This window comes from Eulemur rufifrons, chromosome 7 (assembly GCF_041146395.1).
Source record: "Eulemur rufifrons isolate Redbay chromosome 7, OSU_ERuf_1, whole genome shotgun sequence".
Taxonomy (NCBI): domain Eukaryota; kingdom Metazoa; phylum Chordata; class Mammalia; order Primates; family Lemuridae; genus Eulemur; species Eulemur rufifrons.
Genome location: NC_090989.1, coordinates 199,603,264 through 199,618,871, shown reverse-complemented (window position 1 = coordinate 199,618,871; position 15,608 = coordinate 199,603,264). Strand labels below are relative to the sequence as shown.

General features: G+C 51.3%; 1 protein-coding gene across 1 annotated transcript; it reads right to left on the bottom strand.

Moving 5' to 3' along the window:
* Nucleotides 1-1,782: 1,782 nt before the first annotated feature.
* On the bottom strand, nucleotides 1,783-13,666 carry S1PR3 (sphingosine-1-phosphate receptor 3). The gene is made up of 3 exons (XM_069474009.1): nucleotides 13,610-13,666; nucleotides 12,717-12,940; nucleotides 1,783-4,430 (listed from the first exon to the last, which is right to left on the bottom strand). Exon 3 carries the CDS (start codon nucleotides 4,296-4,298, stop codon nucleotides 3,162-3,164), a length of 1,137 nt encoding a protein of 378 aa, XP_069330110.1. The 5' UTR covers nucleotides 4,299-4,430; nucleotides 12,717-12,940; nucleotides 13,610-13,666; the 3' UTR covers nucleotides 1,783-3,161.
* Nucleotides 13,667-15,608: the final 1,942 nt, after the last annotated feature.

Sequence of the window (15,608 nt, the reverse complement as noted above, 5' to 3'; positions counted from 1 at the left end):
CTCTTTATGCAGGACACAGGACAGAGAGGCTAACACTGACCACTCGTATGAGAGGAAGCTAGAGTACAAGGGCTGCTTCTGGTCACTTCTCTCCCGTTGCATAAACAGCAGCCAGTGGAGCAGAGCCCGATGTCCCATCTCTGTGGGTTGCGCTGTGGCTGCCATGGGTGTCACCATGTTCTCCCTGTCAAAGGGCTGTCCAGTTCCCTTCCTCAAAACAGTGTGGTCTATCAAAACTGTGTAGATGGCGCCCAGTGCGGCAAAGGGTCATTAAGATACCATCTATGGTAGTGGGGAAGTAGAAGGCGAAAAGGCTATTTGGGGTTCTACATGTGGTTTAATTTCCAAAATGCTGAGAGACACAGGTACCCGGTGAGAGGCAAGCCCCCAACTTCGCACGCTGCCGGGGCGGGGGGAGTGGGAAAACGATAGCACAATCCCACCACGTGGACTCCCAAGAGTGGTTTTTATTTTTATTTTTTAACAAACATACATTGGAGATAATAAAGGTTACTAACTGAAAAGAGATCTTACACGTAGTTTCTCTGCTGTGGTGTATAAGATCATCTGTTTCCAAACTTCAGGGTTAGGGCTCTGAAACACTTAGCTGCTAAATTATCTCCAGCTGCCCAGCTAGTTAGGCATGTGCCTGTTGCTATCAAAGGTGGCTAGTTTTTGCATATATCAAATGAGCACAATTACATTTTTGGTATATTTTACATTCAGATTGCTTAAAAGTCTTGTGTTATCTCAAAGGAGCCTTATGTCACACCGCAAACATCAATACCTCCTAGTGGGAATGGTGCGTGTGGGCTCCCTAGAAGGGCTAACAGATGATGCTGGAAGATGCTGGGGCATCCGGGTATGGAACAAAGTGTTACTAACGTCAGCAACAGAGAGATCAAAGCCCCCAAAGCCGCTCACAACTATGACATAAAGTTCTAGTCATGGAAATGCAATACCAAACATTCTGGCTCCCAGATGCTTTTGCTTTTTCTTAACCCAGTACCTTAATGTTTTACTCTTCTAGAAATGCCCATGAGATAATGTCTTATCTCATGCTATTTGATAAGGCGATAAGCTACTTTTCAGGGATGTGGAGAAGGCAACACAAAACACCCCTAATGAACATCTTACAAATAGGTTTTATCTCATCAGTGACAAAAAATTAGAAAAGTCTTTGGTCAGTCCGTGGAGGTCACCCAGAACGCCTGGGCATGTTCCTCGATAACAGCGACTTGCATCAGATAACAAACAAGCATCGACTTCTCTCAGAAAAAGTTAGTGTGTTAAGATTAGTCTTTTAAGTTTTACTCAGGCAAAATTCTCATTCAACCTAAAAGACTTTAGGGGATTTTGAAGTGAGTTTCACCCAAGTAAGAATCCTTTTGAAGGTTGGTTATTTTCATTCTTATTCTTATAAAGACCTCAATACAAAAGCTGTGCACTTATCATAGCTCTACAAACATGTTTACTTTTCATCTATTTGTATTGGATGTAGAATCCTTGGGGAAGAACATGTACAAAAATGTCTTTTAAGTAATCCTTTTATAAGGTAAACAGGGTGATACAGGTTCAACTTACGTTGAAAAGTTAAATTACAGTATCATGTGGTTATGATTCAATACCTCTCTTTGAAGAAGCATAAACTGCCAGGTCACACTCCCAGCCTGACAACCGGACACTGTCACAGTCACGGTGGCTGCGTGTGCTGCCAGGTCACACTCCCAGCCTGACAACTGGACACTGTCACAGTCACGGTGGCTGCGTGTGCTGCCAGGTCACACTCCCAGCCTGACAACCGGACACTGTCACAGTCACGGTGGCTGCGTGCACTGCCAGGTCACACTCCCAGCCTGACAACTGGACACTGTCACAGTCACGGTGGCTGCGTGCACTGCCAGGTCACACCTCCCAGCCTGACAACTGGACACTGTCACAGTCACGGTGGCTGCGTGCACTGCCAGGTCACACCTCCCAGCCTGACAACTGGACACCGTCACAGTCACGGTGGCTGCGTGCGCTGCCAGGTCACACTCCCAGCCTGACAACTGGACACTGTCACAGTCACGGTGGCTGCGTGCGCTGCCAGGTCACACTCCCAGCCTGACAACTGGACACTCTCACTAGCTGCAGTTGCTTCTAGCTCTCAGGAAGCCATGGAACTGCTACTCCGCTGTGACACTATGAAGGATTTCTGACTTGGTGCTTTTCTGATGTGGAATCAAAGTGCTGTCTGTGTACCTCTCCTCATTGCAGGGACACCCTCTGTCACGGGAAGCAGGCCACCAGCCCGTGACGTGGGAAGGTGAGCCAGGCCGGCTGCCTGCTCCCGCTTTGCCTTCGCGGCTTCTTTCTGTGGCTGGTCTGGGGGCACAGGCCTCTGGGAGATCTTGGCTGGCTTCTCAGGAATTTGCAGAACCCCCAAAACTACCATGTGATTTGGCTTTGGGATGTGCTTAAAATGATGCAGGGACACATGACTGAAGAAACACAGGGCTCGTTTGGGTCAGACCCACACAACTGGGCCCAGCCTCAGAGGTGCCCTTTTTGAGAATTTGGGCCTTTAAAAACTTGCTTAACACAAGACTTCATGTCAGTCTGAGAAGACTGGGAACAGCATGTCCACTTAAGTCACAACCATATCTTTGTACCTGGGGGTTCTGTCAGAACACCCTTGTATAACCTGTCACATAACTGTGTGGTATATTGAGACTTCATGTAGGTGCCACACAGCACACACTCAGAACACAAACTGTGGAACATAGAAATGTAGGCTATACAGGCATCCATTCTGTGCACAATAAATGTAGTGTGAAGTTATCCAGACATCATCCAGAGGCACACTGAGAAACATACGTGTGCAGCCCATGACCTCCCCTGTCTGGGAACAGAGAGCGGTGTCCCAGCTTCAGTGGCAGGCGGCAGATGACATCAGCAGCTTCATGCATTCAGAAGACTCTGCTGCCCAGGACGGACAAGGCAGAGTCCACACTGCAATGGGCTGCAGAGTCCTGGGGTCTGCTCCTTAGGAGGCTCCACGCTGGGCAGGCCTTGGGCACAGTGAAGCAGCTCTCCCAAGTCACACTCTTGAAGGGCCCACGTGGAAGGGACGCATGCGATCTGCAAGAACATAGCTGCAGGGCGGGCGCGTGGACATGTCACTTGCAGAGGATCCCATTCTGGAGCGTTTGGCTTCTGTCAATGATGCAGGACGAGGTGGCTGCGTGGGGCAGGTCCTCCCTGACCTTCGGGGAGTGGCTGCTATTGTTGCTGCTGCTCGATTTGCTTCTGCTCGGGTCGAGAGCAGGCTGGGTGGGCGAGGCGCGGGCCCCTGGGCCCCTGACCAGGCAGCTGCAGACGAGGCGGAAGAAGGCGCGTCGCATCTCCTTGCTGGCCAGCGTGTAGATGACAGGATTCATGGCGGAGTTGACCACAGCCAGCACGATGAACCACTGGGCCTTGAACAGCACAGGGCACGCCTTCACCCTGCAGGCCACGTCGATGAGGAAGAGGATGAAGAGTGGGGACCAGCAGGCGATGAACACACTCACGACAATCACCACGGTACGCAGCAAGGCCATGGACCGCTCGGAGTTGTTGTGGTTGGCCACCTTGCGGCTGCTGGACTTCACCAGGAAATAGATGCGAGCGTAGAGGACCACGATGGTCAGCAGGATGGCCGTGAAGATGCTGATGCAGAAGGCGATGTACCTCTTGGAGTAGAGCGGCAGGATGGTGGAGCAGTCAGGGAGGTTGTGCAGGCAGTTCCAGCCCAGGATGGGCAAGGCACCCAGCGAAAACGCAATGAGCCAGCACATCCCGATAAGAAGGAAGACTCGGTGCTTCTTGTTGGCATCATAAGGCCTCATCTTGATCATCGTCAAGTGCCGTTCGATAGCAATGGCCAGCAAGCTGCAGGTGGACGCCCCCAGGGCCACGAACATGCTGCCCTCCCGTAGGAACCAGACCGTTGGAGACAGGCTGAACGTCTTCTTGCCAGACATCAGAATGTTGACCGTGTAAGCGATGCCAGCCAGCAGGTCGCAGAGAGCCAGGTTGCCGATGAAAAAGTACATGCGGTTGTGAAATTTATTGTTTTTCCAGATGGCAATCAGAACCATTAGGTTCTCCAGGACGATGAAGCTGCAGATGACCAAGAAGAGGACGGTGGTGAGCGTGCTGCCCTCAGGGGCCTCCTTCAGCCTGCCAGCCAGCTTGCCCACGTAGTTGTAATGCTCCTGCAGGGTCTCGTTCCCGCGGGCCGGCGCGGGGCGCGGCGGGAGGGCGGTTGCCATCGCTTGGCATTCACCGGCTCTAGCTCCGATGTCCACAAGAGGGCGCCCGAGGAGCGTTCATCGCAAGGAAACGCGGACTGAGGCTCCGGCGTCAGTGCTGAGCGCTCCAGCAAGGGTGTTGAAAACAGCCTTCTGCAAAAAGATAAACGGAGGGGCAGACGTTGACAGGGCAGTCTCCACGAAGAGGCCGGCAGCGCTGTGGGGGAAAGGCACTGCTGAAGCACTCGGATGGCTCGTCAGGTCGGGGCTGCAGAGAGGTCTTTAAACACAGGCCAAGTTCCTAGTGACCGAGGGAAGTCACGGGAAGCCGTGTGGTGGCTGGAGCTGCTGGGAAGGAAAATCCAGTGCCCCAAGCATTTAATCATGTAACGGGGACACACCACCCAGATAAAGCCTCCATCACGAAATCTCAGGGCACTAGGAAACGCCGGCCAGTTAGTCCTCTTCTACCACATGGGAGCTTGGGGAACTTTATCTCCACTTACCCAGAGAGAAACAGGATTTTCTCAGGACAAAAAAACAGGATGGAATCTGACTGAGGCCCACCCAATTTCCGAAACCTCCCTGATGAGTTCTGGGGTGATGTGGGAAGAACCCCGCTCTTCCCAGACAGCCTCCCCTGGGGCAGGAACCAGCTCCAGAAATCGGGTCTAGAAGGGCTGTAGGTCTGCCCAGGAGAGAGCCCTGGGCTCTGACCACTTGGCCACAGAAGGAAGAGCCGCACAGGCTGAGCACTGCCCGTGTGGCCACGGCATGTGCAGGCAGCTGAGTCCAGAGCTGGGTGAGGAAACAATGCAAACCTGTAAAAACGGGACCCCCTTCCACTGAGGTTAAAGGAAGAAAGGGAAGACAATGAAAGTCACATGGTCTTTGAGTTTGGCTTAAAATTCAGAGGTCTGAATGTCCAGATATGAATGAATCTATTCATGCTGGCCAACAGGGACAGCAAGTTAGGGAGAACAGAGAGAGGGAAGGTGGTGAGCCCAGCAGAGGCTCTCTGTGGCTGTGAATTCTTATCCTTCCACCAGGCCCTGCACACTTTCCCCAACCCCAGTGGCAACATTGATCGGCCTCCCGTGATGTCAATGATAAAGCATACCCAACCTATCAAGGTAGAATTTGGTGGACTCATGTACTTTAACTTAAAATTATTTGAGTATTTAGATATCTAATTAAGATCAAATGAGGTTAATTTAAAGAAGCCCACTGTCTGTATCCAGTGGAGAGTTTTTACTTTCATAATGTTTAAGCCATAGCCCTAAATTTGATTCAGAGACACACGGACCCCTTGCCAATGACATGGGCTCTGCACTTTGGGGTGTGACAGCCTCAGCCACCCATGACTTCATTCCCTCCCTACATCAGTCTGGGGCTCTTGGATTTTCTGAGATGGCCCATTGCTTTTTTGCAGAGATTTCTTCCGGAGTCCTGGAGCTTCGAGGTGTTGGTGGTTCTGGAAACCCCATCTGAGCTGACGTCTGTCCATGCTCTGCCTGGAACTGTCCCCTGACCCTTCTCCACCCCCTCCGTGAGAGCTGTCTGAGATCATCAGGGCTGGGCCAAGGTCAGCTGGAATGCTGAGTGCTGGCAGGAACCTTCATATGTCGGCCAAGGCCCTGTGCTAACTCCAGAAAGGGAAAGCGGTTCTGAGTCTGGGCTGACAATGCACGGGGTGGCCTGCCCAGGTCTGGCCCCCACTCATGAGCCATGGCAGGCAGCACAGGGACTGGCCTGCCTCCCCTGACTGGGGACCACCACCCCAGCCCTGCCTGTCTCCCCACCCACCTGCACTGAGGCCCCACCTCGTCTGCAGGTTCTCCTGGAGGTGGACAGTCCAGTGGGCAGCTTTCCCACCAGCCCCCTCCCACGCCTCCCCTCCTACTTTTTATTTAAACCCTGTCCATCCTGCAAGCCCCAAGTCAAACTTTACCTGCTCTGTAACATTTTCTGGAATCATTCCAGCCCTGGGTGACTTTTCTCTAAGGCTGAATTCTACTTTTGAAAAGAAATTGCAAACTCTCTTTTTGAGAGTAGAACTACAATCAGCTGACATTTCCTGCGCACTGACGGTACACCCATTATCACCGGACGCCTGGCCTGGAGGGCCTTACCTCATAGCCTCGCCAACACAGCCAGGTTCACAGTATCTTTCCCAGCATCCTGCACATTAATAGGGGCTCAAACGATGCTGTGCCCTTTACTATTGCTTATCTGTGACAGGAGAATCGCTATTTCCATGCACAGTGCCCACAGCGGCACTTGAGGGCTCAGCCATTTCCCATAGGACTGCCGTGAACGTGCATCCTTCTTCCCGGAAAAGGAGCAGAGCAAAGGCAGGACAGGGGAGTCGGCGCCCAGTGCCGACGCCTCGGGAGTCTCCCACAGCAGCCGGGGAGCCTCACCCGCTGCCCTGCTGGAGGGGCCTTCATGTGCCCCCACGTCCATGAGACCACAGTGTCCGAGTTTTTCTTGCAACATCTCCGGGATATCCACTTCCAGAACCGACAAGCTGCAGACAGGCCATGGTTTCAATGCCAACGACGCCCAAGGCCCCTTCTGAGGCTCAGGTGGAGATTTAGGTACAGCTCCTGTTCCTTGTCCTTTCAGGTAATATCAATATGTTGACATAGTGTACACTGGTCTTGCGCTGACTTGGCTTGGCTCCTGTGCCTCAGTTTCTCCCGTGACAACCCTATGCCACCATTTCACACACTCCTGGCTCCTCCGAACGTCCCCCACACAGTGTGGGGGGGGAGGGAAGCCAGTCTCCTCACAACGGCCAGACCCAGACTTGCTCCCGGGTGGAGAGCAGAGGGTGGATAGACCCACGGCTCCTGCACAGGCCCATAGACAATCGAGCAGAGCAAAAAACAAAGAAACAATTAAAAACTAATAACCAGCAATAAAATAACCACAATAAACTAGTATAAGAATACCCATCAAAACTGTGAATCTTGAGGGCAAACATACTCTCCCATTAACACTTGATTTATCATTTCCCTCAATTAGATATTCATCACTCAAGGGACATATTTTTCCTGAACATCTTTTGTTAAATGTGATTCTCTGATTGTGCAGAACTGGAAGATACCCAGCTCTCCTTGGACTGTAAAGCTCATTTTCTCTGGATTATCAACATTTACAAAGCAGGCCCCACCCTGAGAGTTAAGTGCTGGGCCAAAGGCCAGATTGATTTTGGATGCATCTAAGTGTTGCTGCACACGGTCAAAACCAGCTTGAGGGCAGGTTTCCCCTCCACTCCTGAGGGTTGCCAGCCACAGCCACAGAGTTTGCCAGAAGAAAGCTCAGCCCCCACCCCACCTGAGTCTCCCGCAGTCAGCGAGCCCTGCTGGGGGTGAGGGGCAGCATCGGCCTTTCTGGCTTACGGGTACCGTCTCTGCCGGTCACTGCACGAGTGCCGGGCACTGGGGGCACCAGCAGGCCTGGGAGGCCAGCCTGCCCCACCACAGAGAGGTCAGTGAGACCACACCCAGGGCAGCAACGGGCCAGGATGGGCCCACTCCCAAGTGTGACAGTGACCTGGGCTAGGTACTCTCCCCAGATGAATGCAGTCTGTTTCTGACCTTGGCATCAATGTAACCCTGTAGGATACAACCGTGTCTGGTGCCGTTCTCATGCCATGGCACTCGTGTGAGCCGTGCACAGAGATGCACATGGTGCTGAATAGTCCTTCTCCTTGCTCTCACTCTAGTGTGGACGGACGCATCCTCTCCATCCGTTCTTGTTTGTAGTCGTGGGGTCATTTCTTCCATGGCCCATGTGTTGGTAATTGTCAGGTAGCCAGGCTAGGATTGGTTGAGGATGTTCTCGGTGAATACCTGCTCACATTTCTGCAGGGCCACCACTGATTTCTGAGCAATGTGTTGCTGTCCAGGCTGGGCTGTAAGCGTGACTCAGAGGTGCTGGCCTTCCTGGGCAGTGTGTGCTCAAAGCGCCCCGCAAGTCCACCCTGCAGAGCTGGTGTCTCTGGGAGCAGGGGCCCCTCACAGAGTACTAACGCTCACATAACTCAGTATTAGTGCTCACAGTTTGCTTTATTCCAAAAGCTAAGTGTCTGGAGCTGGCAGTGACATTGTACATTTGATCGCTGCTTAGTTTCCACCTCAATACTGAGAAATAAAGCTGATGTTGAGAAATGTGGCTCTGTGTAGACGAGTTTTGAACATACTCAGAAAACTGGGAAACATTACAGAAGGCGCCGCAGAGACATTCTTTCTCATTAGTGGTGGTCTTCTAACCAACACAGCCGCGGGGCTGCCGCAGCCCACCCCAAGGCAGATTCTCTGCACAGCACTCATTTCCCCACAATCCAGGCAGATGCCCACCCCCAGCTCTTCCAGGGGCTTAAGTATTTGAATGTCTGCATCTCCAGTCCTTTCTTCTTTAATGAGAGACACTGCTCATGTCTGAGCTTCCCCTACTTGTACTCAATAAAGACCCTGTTTACCCAAGAGTTTCCATTTCATCCTCACCAAGCTGGGGTCATCCAGCCTACTCAAAGCATTTTAACACCAACACCTTTTCTTTTAGCCGAGAAGGAACATGACACCTTCTGGAAGATGACTCAGTGGGGGAATGACCCTAAGTGAGACCCTGCCAAGGTCGGGCTACCGACCTTTCCCCACTCCAAGGTGGCGCATCCGCTGGGGGAGGAGCGAGCCCAGGAGAGGAGCCGGATGGATTCCAGATGTGCTCTCTGCACCAGCCACTCACTTTCTCTACACATGTCACTTTGAAAAATAAACAAACTATAAAAAGAAGAAAAAGAAAAAAAAGAAAGAAAATATTTCCACAAAGTCGGCGTGTCTTCTCTCTCTCTCTCTCTCTCTCCCCTCTTCTTGGCATAAAAGAAAAGCACAATAAGATGGTGAGACATTTCTCCTGGTCAGACACAGGATGCTGTATTTTCAAAACACATGTCTTCCCAGGAAAATTAACTAGTTCATCCTCCAAACTGAATTAAAACATCAAGCATTTGCCAACAAGCAAAATTTCTTGGAAAGCAAGAATTTTTTTTCATGCAAAAGAATTTAGAAAGGAAATAATGAGCTGGCCATTTCACGGCTCCGGCAAAATTCTTTCTCTAATGAGTATTTTCCCCTGCTCTGGGTTTCTTGGGTGACCTCACTCTGCCTTTGGAGCTAGTCCATCCCAAAATGCGTGCTTCACACACACAGCCTGACACGCTTGGCCTGTTAACAGAGCTCCCCGTGAAATAACAACCGTCACACATGAACCAGGTAAAGGCTTGACATCTTTCCCCCTTTTCCTCTTTAGAGCATGGAAGGGAATGTGCTTCCCTGGTAGGGCTTCCTGCTTCCCAGTGGCTTTTCTGCAAGTCCTTCCTTGAAAATGAGGCTTGGATGCTGTGACAGACCTGGGCAGGCCAGGGAACCCCAGATATTGAGGCTGTGCTGCAGGAACCTCGGGCATCGACCTCCATGAACGCCCTGCTGGGCTTCCAGACTTGTTTATGCGGAGGAAAGTGTGTCTGATACAAGAGGTTTTCTACCTCTTTGCCTTTCAACCAGGCTTTTCCAACTTTCTCTACTCTACTTGTTCTTCATAAGGGCACAGGACTGAATGACTATCAAGATTTCCACAGTATGAATACAGGTTTGTAGAAATAGGTTCCATGAGCTAGCTAAAGGCATATGCAAATACGATGTGTCCTGTCCAAGAGTTCTGAGGTCTCTCCCATCCTTTCCCAAAGCGGTGGTCTCACTCGGGGACAGAGCATGTGTGCCACCTTGCATTTTGGATGTATCACACAGAGTCCCCACAGCACCATCTGCCTTCTGAAAGTACACTGGAGGAAACTGAGGCAGGCAGGAGCTGGTGTCATTTGTCCTTAGTTGCAGGCCTTGGAAGAAGCCAGGCCGGGCTGGACTGGTTGTCTGCGTTATCTGATTCTGGGACGCCATGTTAAAGATAAGCTCTTTGGGGACCTGCTACCCTGCCACATGTTCTTTACCTAGGGGGTGACAAGACCTTCTCTGGAATGCTTTAGAGACAAATTGCTTCTAGCTACTGTGCTAGCAAAATGGTGGAATGCCATTGTGGGTGCTTTACTGAAATATTTGGAAAATTTTGAAGCCAGAAAATGGAGTGGCACCTTCAAGGCCAAAGAGCATGGCTGACTGACTCAGGACTTGCTCCAGCTCACCGGGCCGCCTGACACCAGTGCGGCTTGCTGGCGGTGAACATCCACTCAGTGGGCACCACACTCTCTGCTGCGCAAGCCTTTCACTGAGTCGACCCAACTGGCCCGTTTCCTTGTCTCTTATAGACACAGCTTCAATTCCTCAAAAATGGGATGTGGGAAAAAAGGAAGGAGACTTTTTGCCCAGTAGCTTTAACAATAATAGCAAATGAAATGTATCACTGAGACTAGATAGGATTCCACTCGTACATTCTTTTTCTTTTTTTCAAATATTGTATTATCTCCAAAAGCTTAAGGAAAATCTTAAGGCAATTAATTCTAAATCTTAAGGCAACTAATTCAACAGAAAATATATGGCAAAGGAATATAATGAAATGGCTCCAAAATTGATAAGAAAGGAATTATGAAGCCAAATGGGAAGAAATAGAAAGGCTCCTGGGATCCACAGCAGCGGTTCACAGACCGGGGTCGGGGGGGGGGGGGCACTCAGGTGTTGATGGCAGGACCGGGCCCAGGGGTCGGGGACCGCAGACCCACGGCACCCTTCTTCCAGCTCCTGTAAACTCACTGCTTCAGGGAGGCTCCCTGGCTTTGGCAGCACTTGAGAAACAGTACGAAGAGGTTTTATAACACGGCAACCCCAAAGTTTTCAAGATTGTGGCATGCTCAAATTCTCAATTTTTTGTAATAAAAACATATACATACATTATAAGTACTGAAGAAGATGAAAGGGATACTGTGGAATCACTTTAGTGTCATAATTTCCATAAAGAGGAAAATCAATTCCTGAATTTTGAGAAACAAGGTCATCAGGTCAACACATAAAGCTGCTTCTACAGCTTTATGGTAGTTTCTGCCATCTGCATATACTGGAAAATTATGAGAGCCATGCACTTTAAAAATTCACAATCATAATGAGGAAAACAGCATTTTCAATGATGAAAACTGGTTGAGAAATCATTCTTTTCTCTATTTTAGCTCTTAAAGGCTAGATTTGCAGTTTGTATCTCCAGTGTCAGACGACAGGAGTGACTTAAGGGGCCCAAAGTTAATATTTACTGATTTAAAAAACCCCATGTGTGATTCGTCTATACAACAAAATTATTCATCCTAGCATTGAGCTCTGCATCAATTAAATAAGAAACTGTACAGATCTGGACACTTCCACAGCTCCTCAAGCAACACACACACACACACACACACACACGCACACACCCTGGTTAGTCATATACCTGCGAACATAATCTTTTCCTTGTACTGTCTAGAAATTACATTTTTCCTAACCCTGCCTTATGAGCATGTGATCACATCCAATGTGATTTCTAAAGTCCAGATTTTAGAAAGATGCTGGAGTCTGGAAGCTCCACTAGGAGTGGGCACCATGTACAGGGTGGGCCTTCTATTTTAGAAGTAATGTTGAAGAAGAGCCTCTGTTAGTGCTGCTGCCCATTTTATATTGTAATGTTCAAAACAAAGTGTGTTTCCTTTAAAAGTCCAACAAGAAGTCCGTCTCATATCTAAATATAAAAATACCGCAAAGAAATATGCCATTAGGAGTGTCCGAAGCCAAGAAAGTCAGGAGAGAGAGTCAGAGACAGAGAGAGAGACTATTCCGAGACTCAGCGATTGGCCGAAACCCCTTCCCTAGGGTTTAGGATCAAGTAATGAACGCAACATATTGTACCTATTTTCTGTGAGATCCTCATTATTGCATTGTGGGGACTTTGTCTTAGAGCCCTGATTCTGATAGCCCGAATCGTCTTATTTGAGACATGGAAGGAAAAAATGGAATTTTGTGATGGATATAAGCTAAAAGAATATTTCCAGACGGACGATCACAGCCCTCCCTCCATCGCCAGCGTCCCCAGGCCCTGGTCCAGGGAAGGCGCCTAACTTTTTAATTGTTCAAGGAAAATGACTGATGGAACTTCTCCATGAGGAGCCTCTTCACTTTCATGCAGGTTATTCGGATCCAGCTCGTTTCAACCGCTCCAAATGTAGTTAACAAGGAACCGTCCCCTTCTGCCCCTGCGGTGGCTGGGACACCGGCGTGTATGGCCTGGGGGAGGGGGTGCTGATGTGGAACGCTGTCGGCAGCAGCGCGCCGGCGCGCCCAGGTCACTGTCGCGCCGGGACTGGTTGGAATTTTGTCGGAAAAGTGGGCCCAGTGGGTTCCAGCCCACCCATCCCAGGCTCGGCGGCCGCGCGCCCCCAACCCAGTCTCGCCAGCTCACCTCCGTCTGGTAAGGACACTGGTGCCACTGGCATCCTGGCAAGTGGCGCGCGGCGGTGCCGGGACGCCCCTTCCTCCTCTCAGATGCCAGCTGGGCTGGGAGGCCCCGCAGTCTCAAGGCTCGGGAGGTCGTTCTCGGGTCCAGGGTACCGCTTGGGCTCGTCCTGCTTCCGCGCTCCACGCCGGGTTCCTGTCCTCTGCCCCCGGGAGCGGCTTCCTCAGCCTCTGCCAGACCGAGTCGGAGCGCAAACTTTTCCAGCGGCCCGCGGGGGCGGGGCCCCGCGCTCTGACCCTCCCCTTGCCGCCCCCACTCCCGCCCACCTCGCCGCCCCCTCTGCCCCGCCCCCGCCCCGTTCCCACGCCCCGCACGTCTCCCGCCCTCCCCACCTTGGTCTCCCGGCGCACCACCGTCCCTTGGCCTGGCTGGCCTCCAGCCCTCTCCCCGCAGTCCCTTTGGGGCCCGGATCGTGCCTCGGCCCCTGTCCCCGGCGGCCTCTAGACCCTGCGCCCGTCGGGCGAGCTCCAGGTACAGACGACGGGCACCCAGGACCCAGCGGGGCAGGTTCCGACCGGGTCCGCGGGCTGGGCTTGGGCCGGCGCCTGGCCGCGCTGACAATAATGATACTATCATTATCATTATCCTGATCACGACCACTTCCGTTTGGAACTGACCGACTTTTAGGTTAGCGCCTGGCGCCTGGCGCCTGGCAGCATTTTTGGGGGGCTTCCTCTTGCTTTTCAGCCCTGTCCTCCCGCGCCTGCTTCGTGCGCTCTGCGCTCTGCCCCTCCGGCGCGCAGAGGCCTCTGCCCGTGCGCGGTGCCGCCCTGGGCTGGGAGCTGCGCCTTTCCACACCAGCGGCCGGCAGATCTCAGTGGACCCGGCCCCCCACTCACCGCTACTCGGCACACGGATTTGCCCCTTTTGTGTGAATAAATAAAATAAAACATGCGAAGTGTTCGAACAGAAGAATCCTCAGGAAGTTGCCAGATTTTCAATTAGCTATGAAAAGCAAAGGCCACGATTGAGTGAACACAGAAACAGCCACAGACGCTTTGGGGAGCACGGAGAAAACGGGAGAAAAGGAAGAGGAGGAAAAGGAGAGAGCAGAGTAGAGGGGGAGAGAAGGAGGAGAAGGGAAAGAAGATGAAACAGGAAGGAGGACCAGAGGCCTGTTACAGACTTTGTGCTCCTGGGCAGGCAGGAGGGGCTGCAGGGGCCCTGGAGGGAGTTGGGGAGTCGTGGCGAAAAGGTCGCTGGTTACCTTTTCTCCTCTGCCCTCTTGCCACCAGAGCTCAGCCCAGTGCATCCTTCCCTTGGGGCGGGAGCGGTTGCTGCTTTGGGGTGTGGTTCGAGTGCTGATGGGTGCCTGGTGTATTAAGGCAACACAGTGGAAGTTGGCAGCAACTGTTCCCTGTTGAGAAATGCACGCCTTCAGGAGCGTGAGCACTGCCCCGCCAAGCCGCAGAGCTCTGCCTGTCTCAGGGGCGCAAAGCCCCAGGCGCTGGGAGACCTCCCGGTGTTTTCAGGTGATCCAATCGGCTGCGCTGCTGTGGCGCCCCTTCAGCACTGCAGCCTTCCAGACTTGCTCTGAGCGTCTCGTGCACAGCTCTGAGAAGCCATTTCTGTCCCAAGTTGCAGGTGGGACTGAATGTACCTACATTTGCTTAACTCCTGCAGCATTCAGTCACTTGCCATAGGCAGGACCGATGCAGCGTAGTGACCACTGTGTCCATATATTACCAAAATGGTCAGTTGATTCATAAACAAATCTGTCCAGTTAGTTGATTCTTACTTTGTGTAATTCACTGCTAGGGTCTTGGCTGAAGTTTATTTTGACCCCTGTCCAAGTCTCCATTCATGGAGAAAGTCTGTAACCCTGATATAAGAGCAACCTTGAAGCCTGGTGATGCTTCCAAAAACAGCCTCAGGAGTCAGACTCCAGAAGCCCTGAACAATAATGTGCTCCTTAAACTTAACTGCAGGATGTCCTATGACAGTCACAGGGATTTGACCCACAGCATCACTGAGGTCCCTAAAGATTCTTCATCCTGAGCAGCTCTCCCCACACACAGGCCTCTACTGACCCACTGATCCACCCCCGTCTGTTTCCCCCTCCCTGGGCCCTGAAGCTCAGACACTGGACCCTGACGAGGGGCCTCTGTGTCCATATAGAGACCATCTTCTCTCATTGCTTCTCTTGAAAGAAAAATTTCATTGAATAAGTCTCCCCTCTCTGCATCCCTGGGTCACAAGAGAAAGCAATTTAATAGAAAAATGCCAGCTCATAAATGTGGAAGAAATGGGAGAATTAGGAAATTCCCTTTCTGCAACCCTCGATGAAACAATTCAGTCAGGCAGGGTGCACTTCTGGGTGCTAAACCCTTTGGTGAAAGTGTGCGGGCAAACTGGCTTGTCACACAGCACTAACTGGAAAAGGAAAAAGGTTTTCCATTTTCTGTGAAGATGCCTGGCTGTTGGCACCTTAACAAGGGATCAAACTTAATGTCACCAATACTGGCTCCACCTGGCATCACGTGATACAAAGTAAAGCATACAACAACATCATTGCTGCTGTGCTCTTGCCAGAAATGTTTCCCTTGAATCAATCACCAAGCCTCTAAACTTTACTTTCAGTTTACAGGAAATAAAATGGATTGAGCAATAAGTTAAGTGACACCATGGGAAAGCAACCAGACTAGTCCAGGGTGTAGGATGAGCTGCAGTCAGTTGTCTGATCTCTTAAAAAGAAGTCAATGTCATGAAAAAACATGGAGGATAGTTCTAGTGTAAAAACAGCTAAAAAGAAGAAACATAACAATAAGCATGAACCCAGATTGGCTCCTGGCTGGATAAGTCAGCATGGAAACATTCTGGAGAAACTTCCAAACTAGA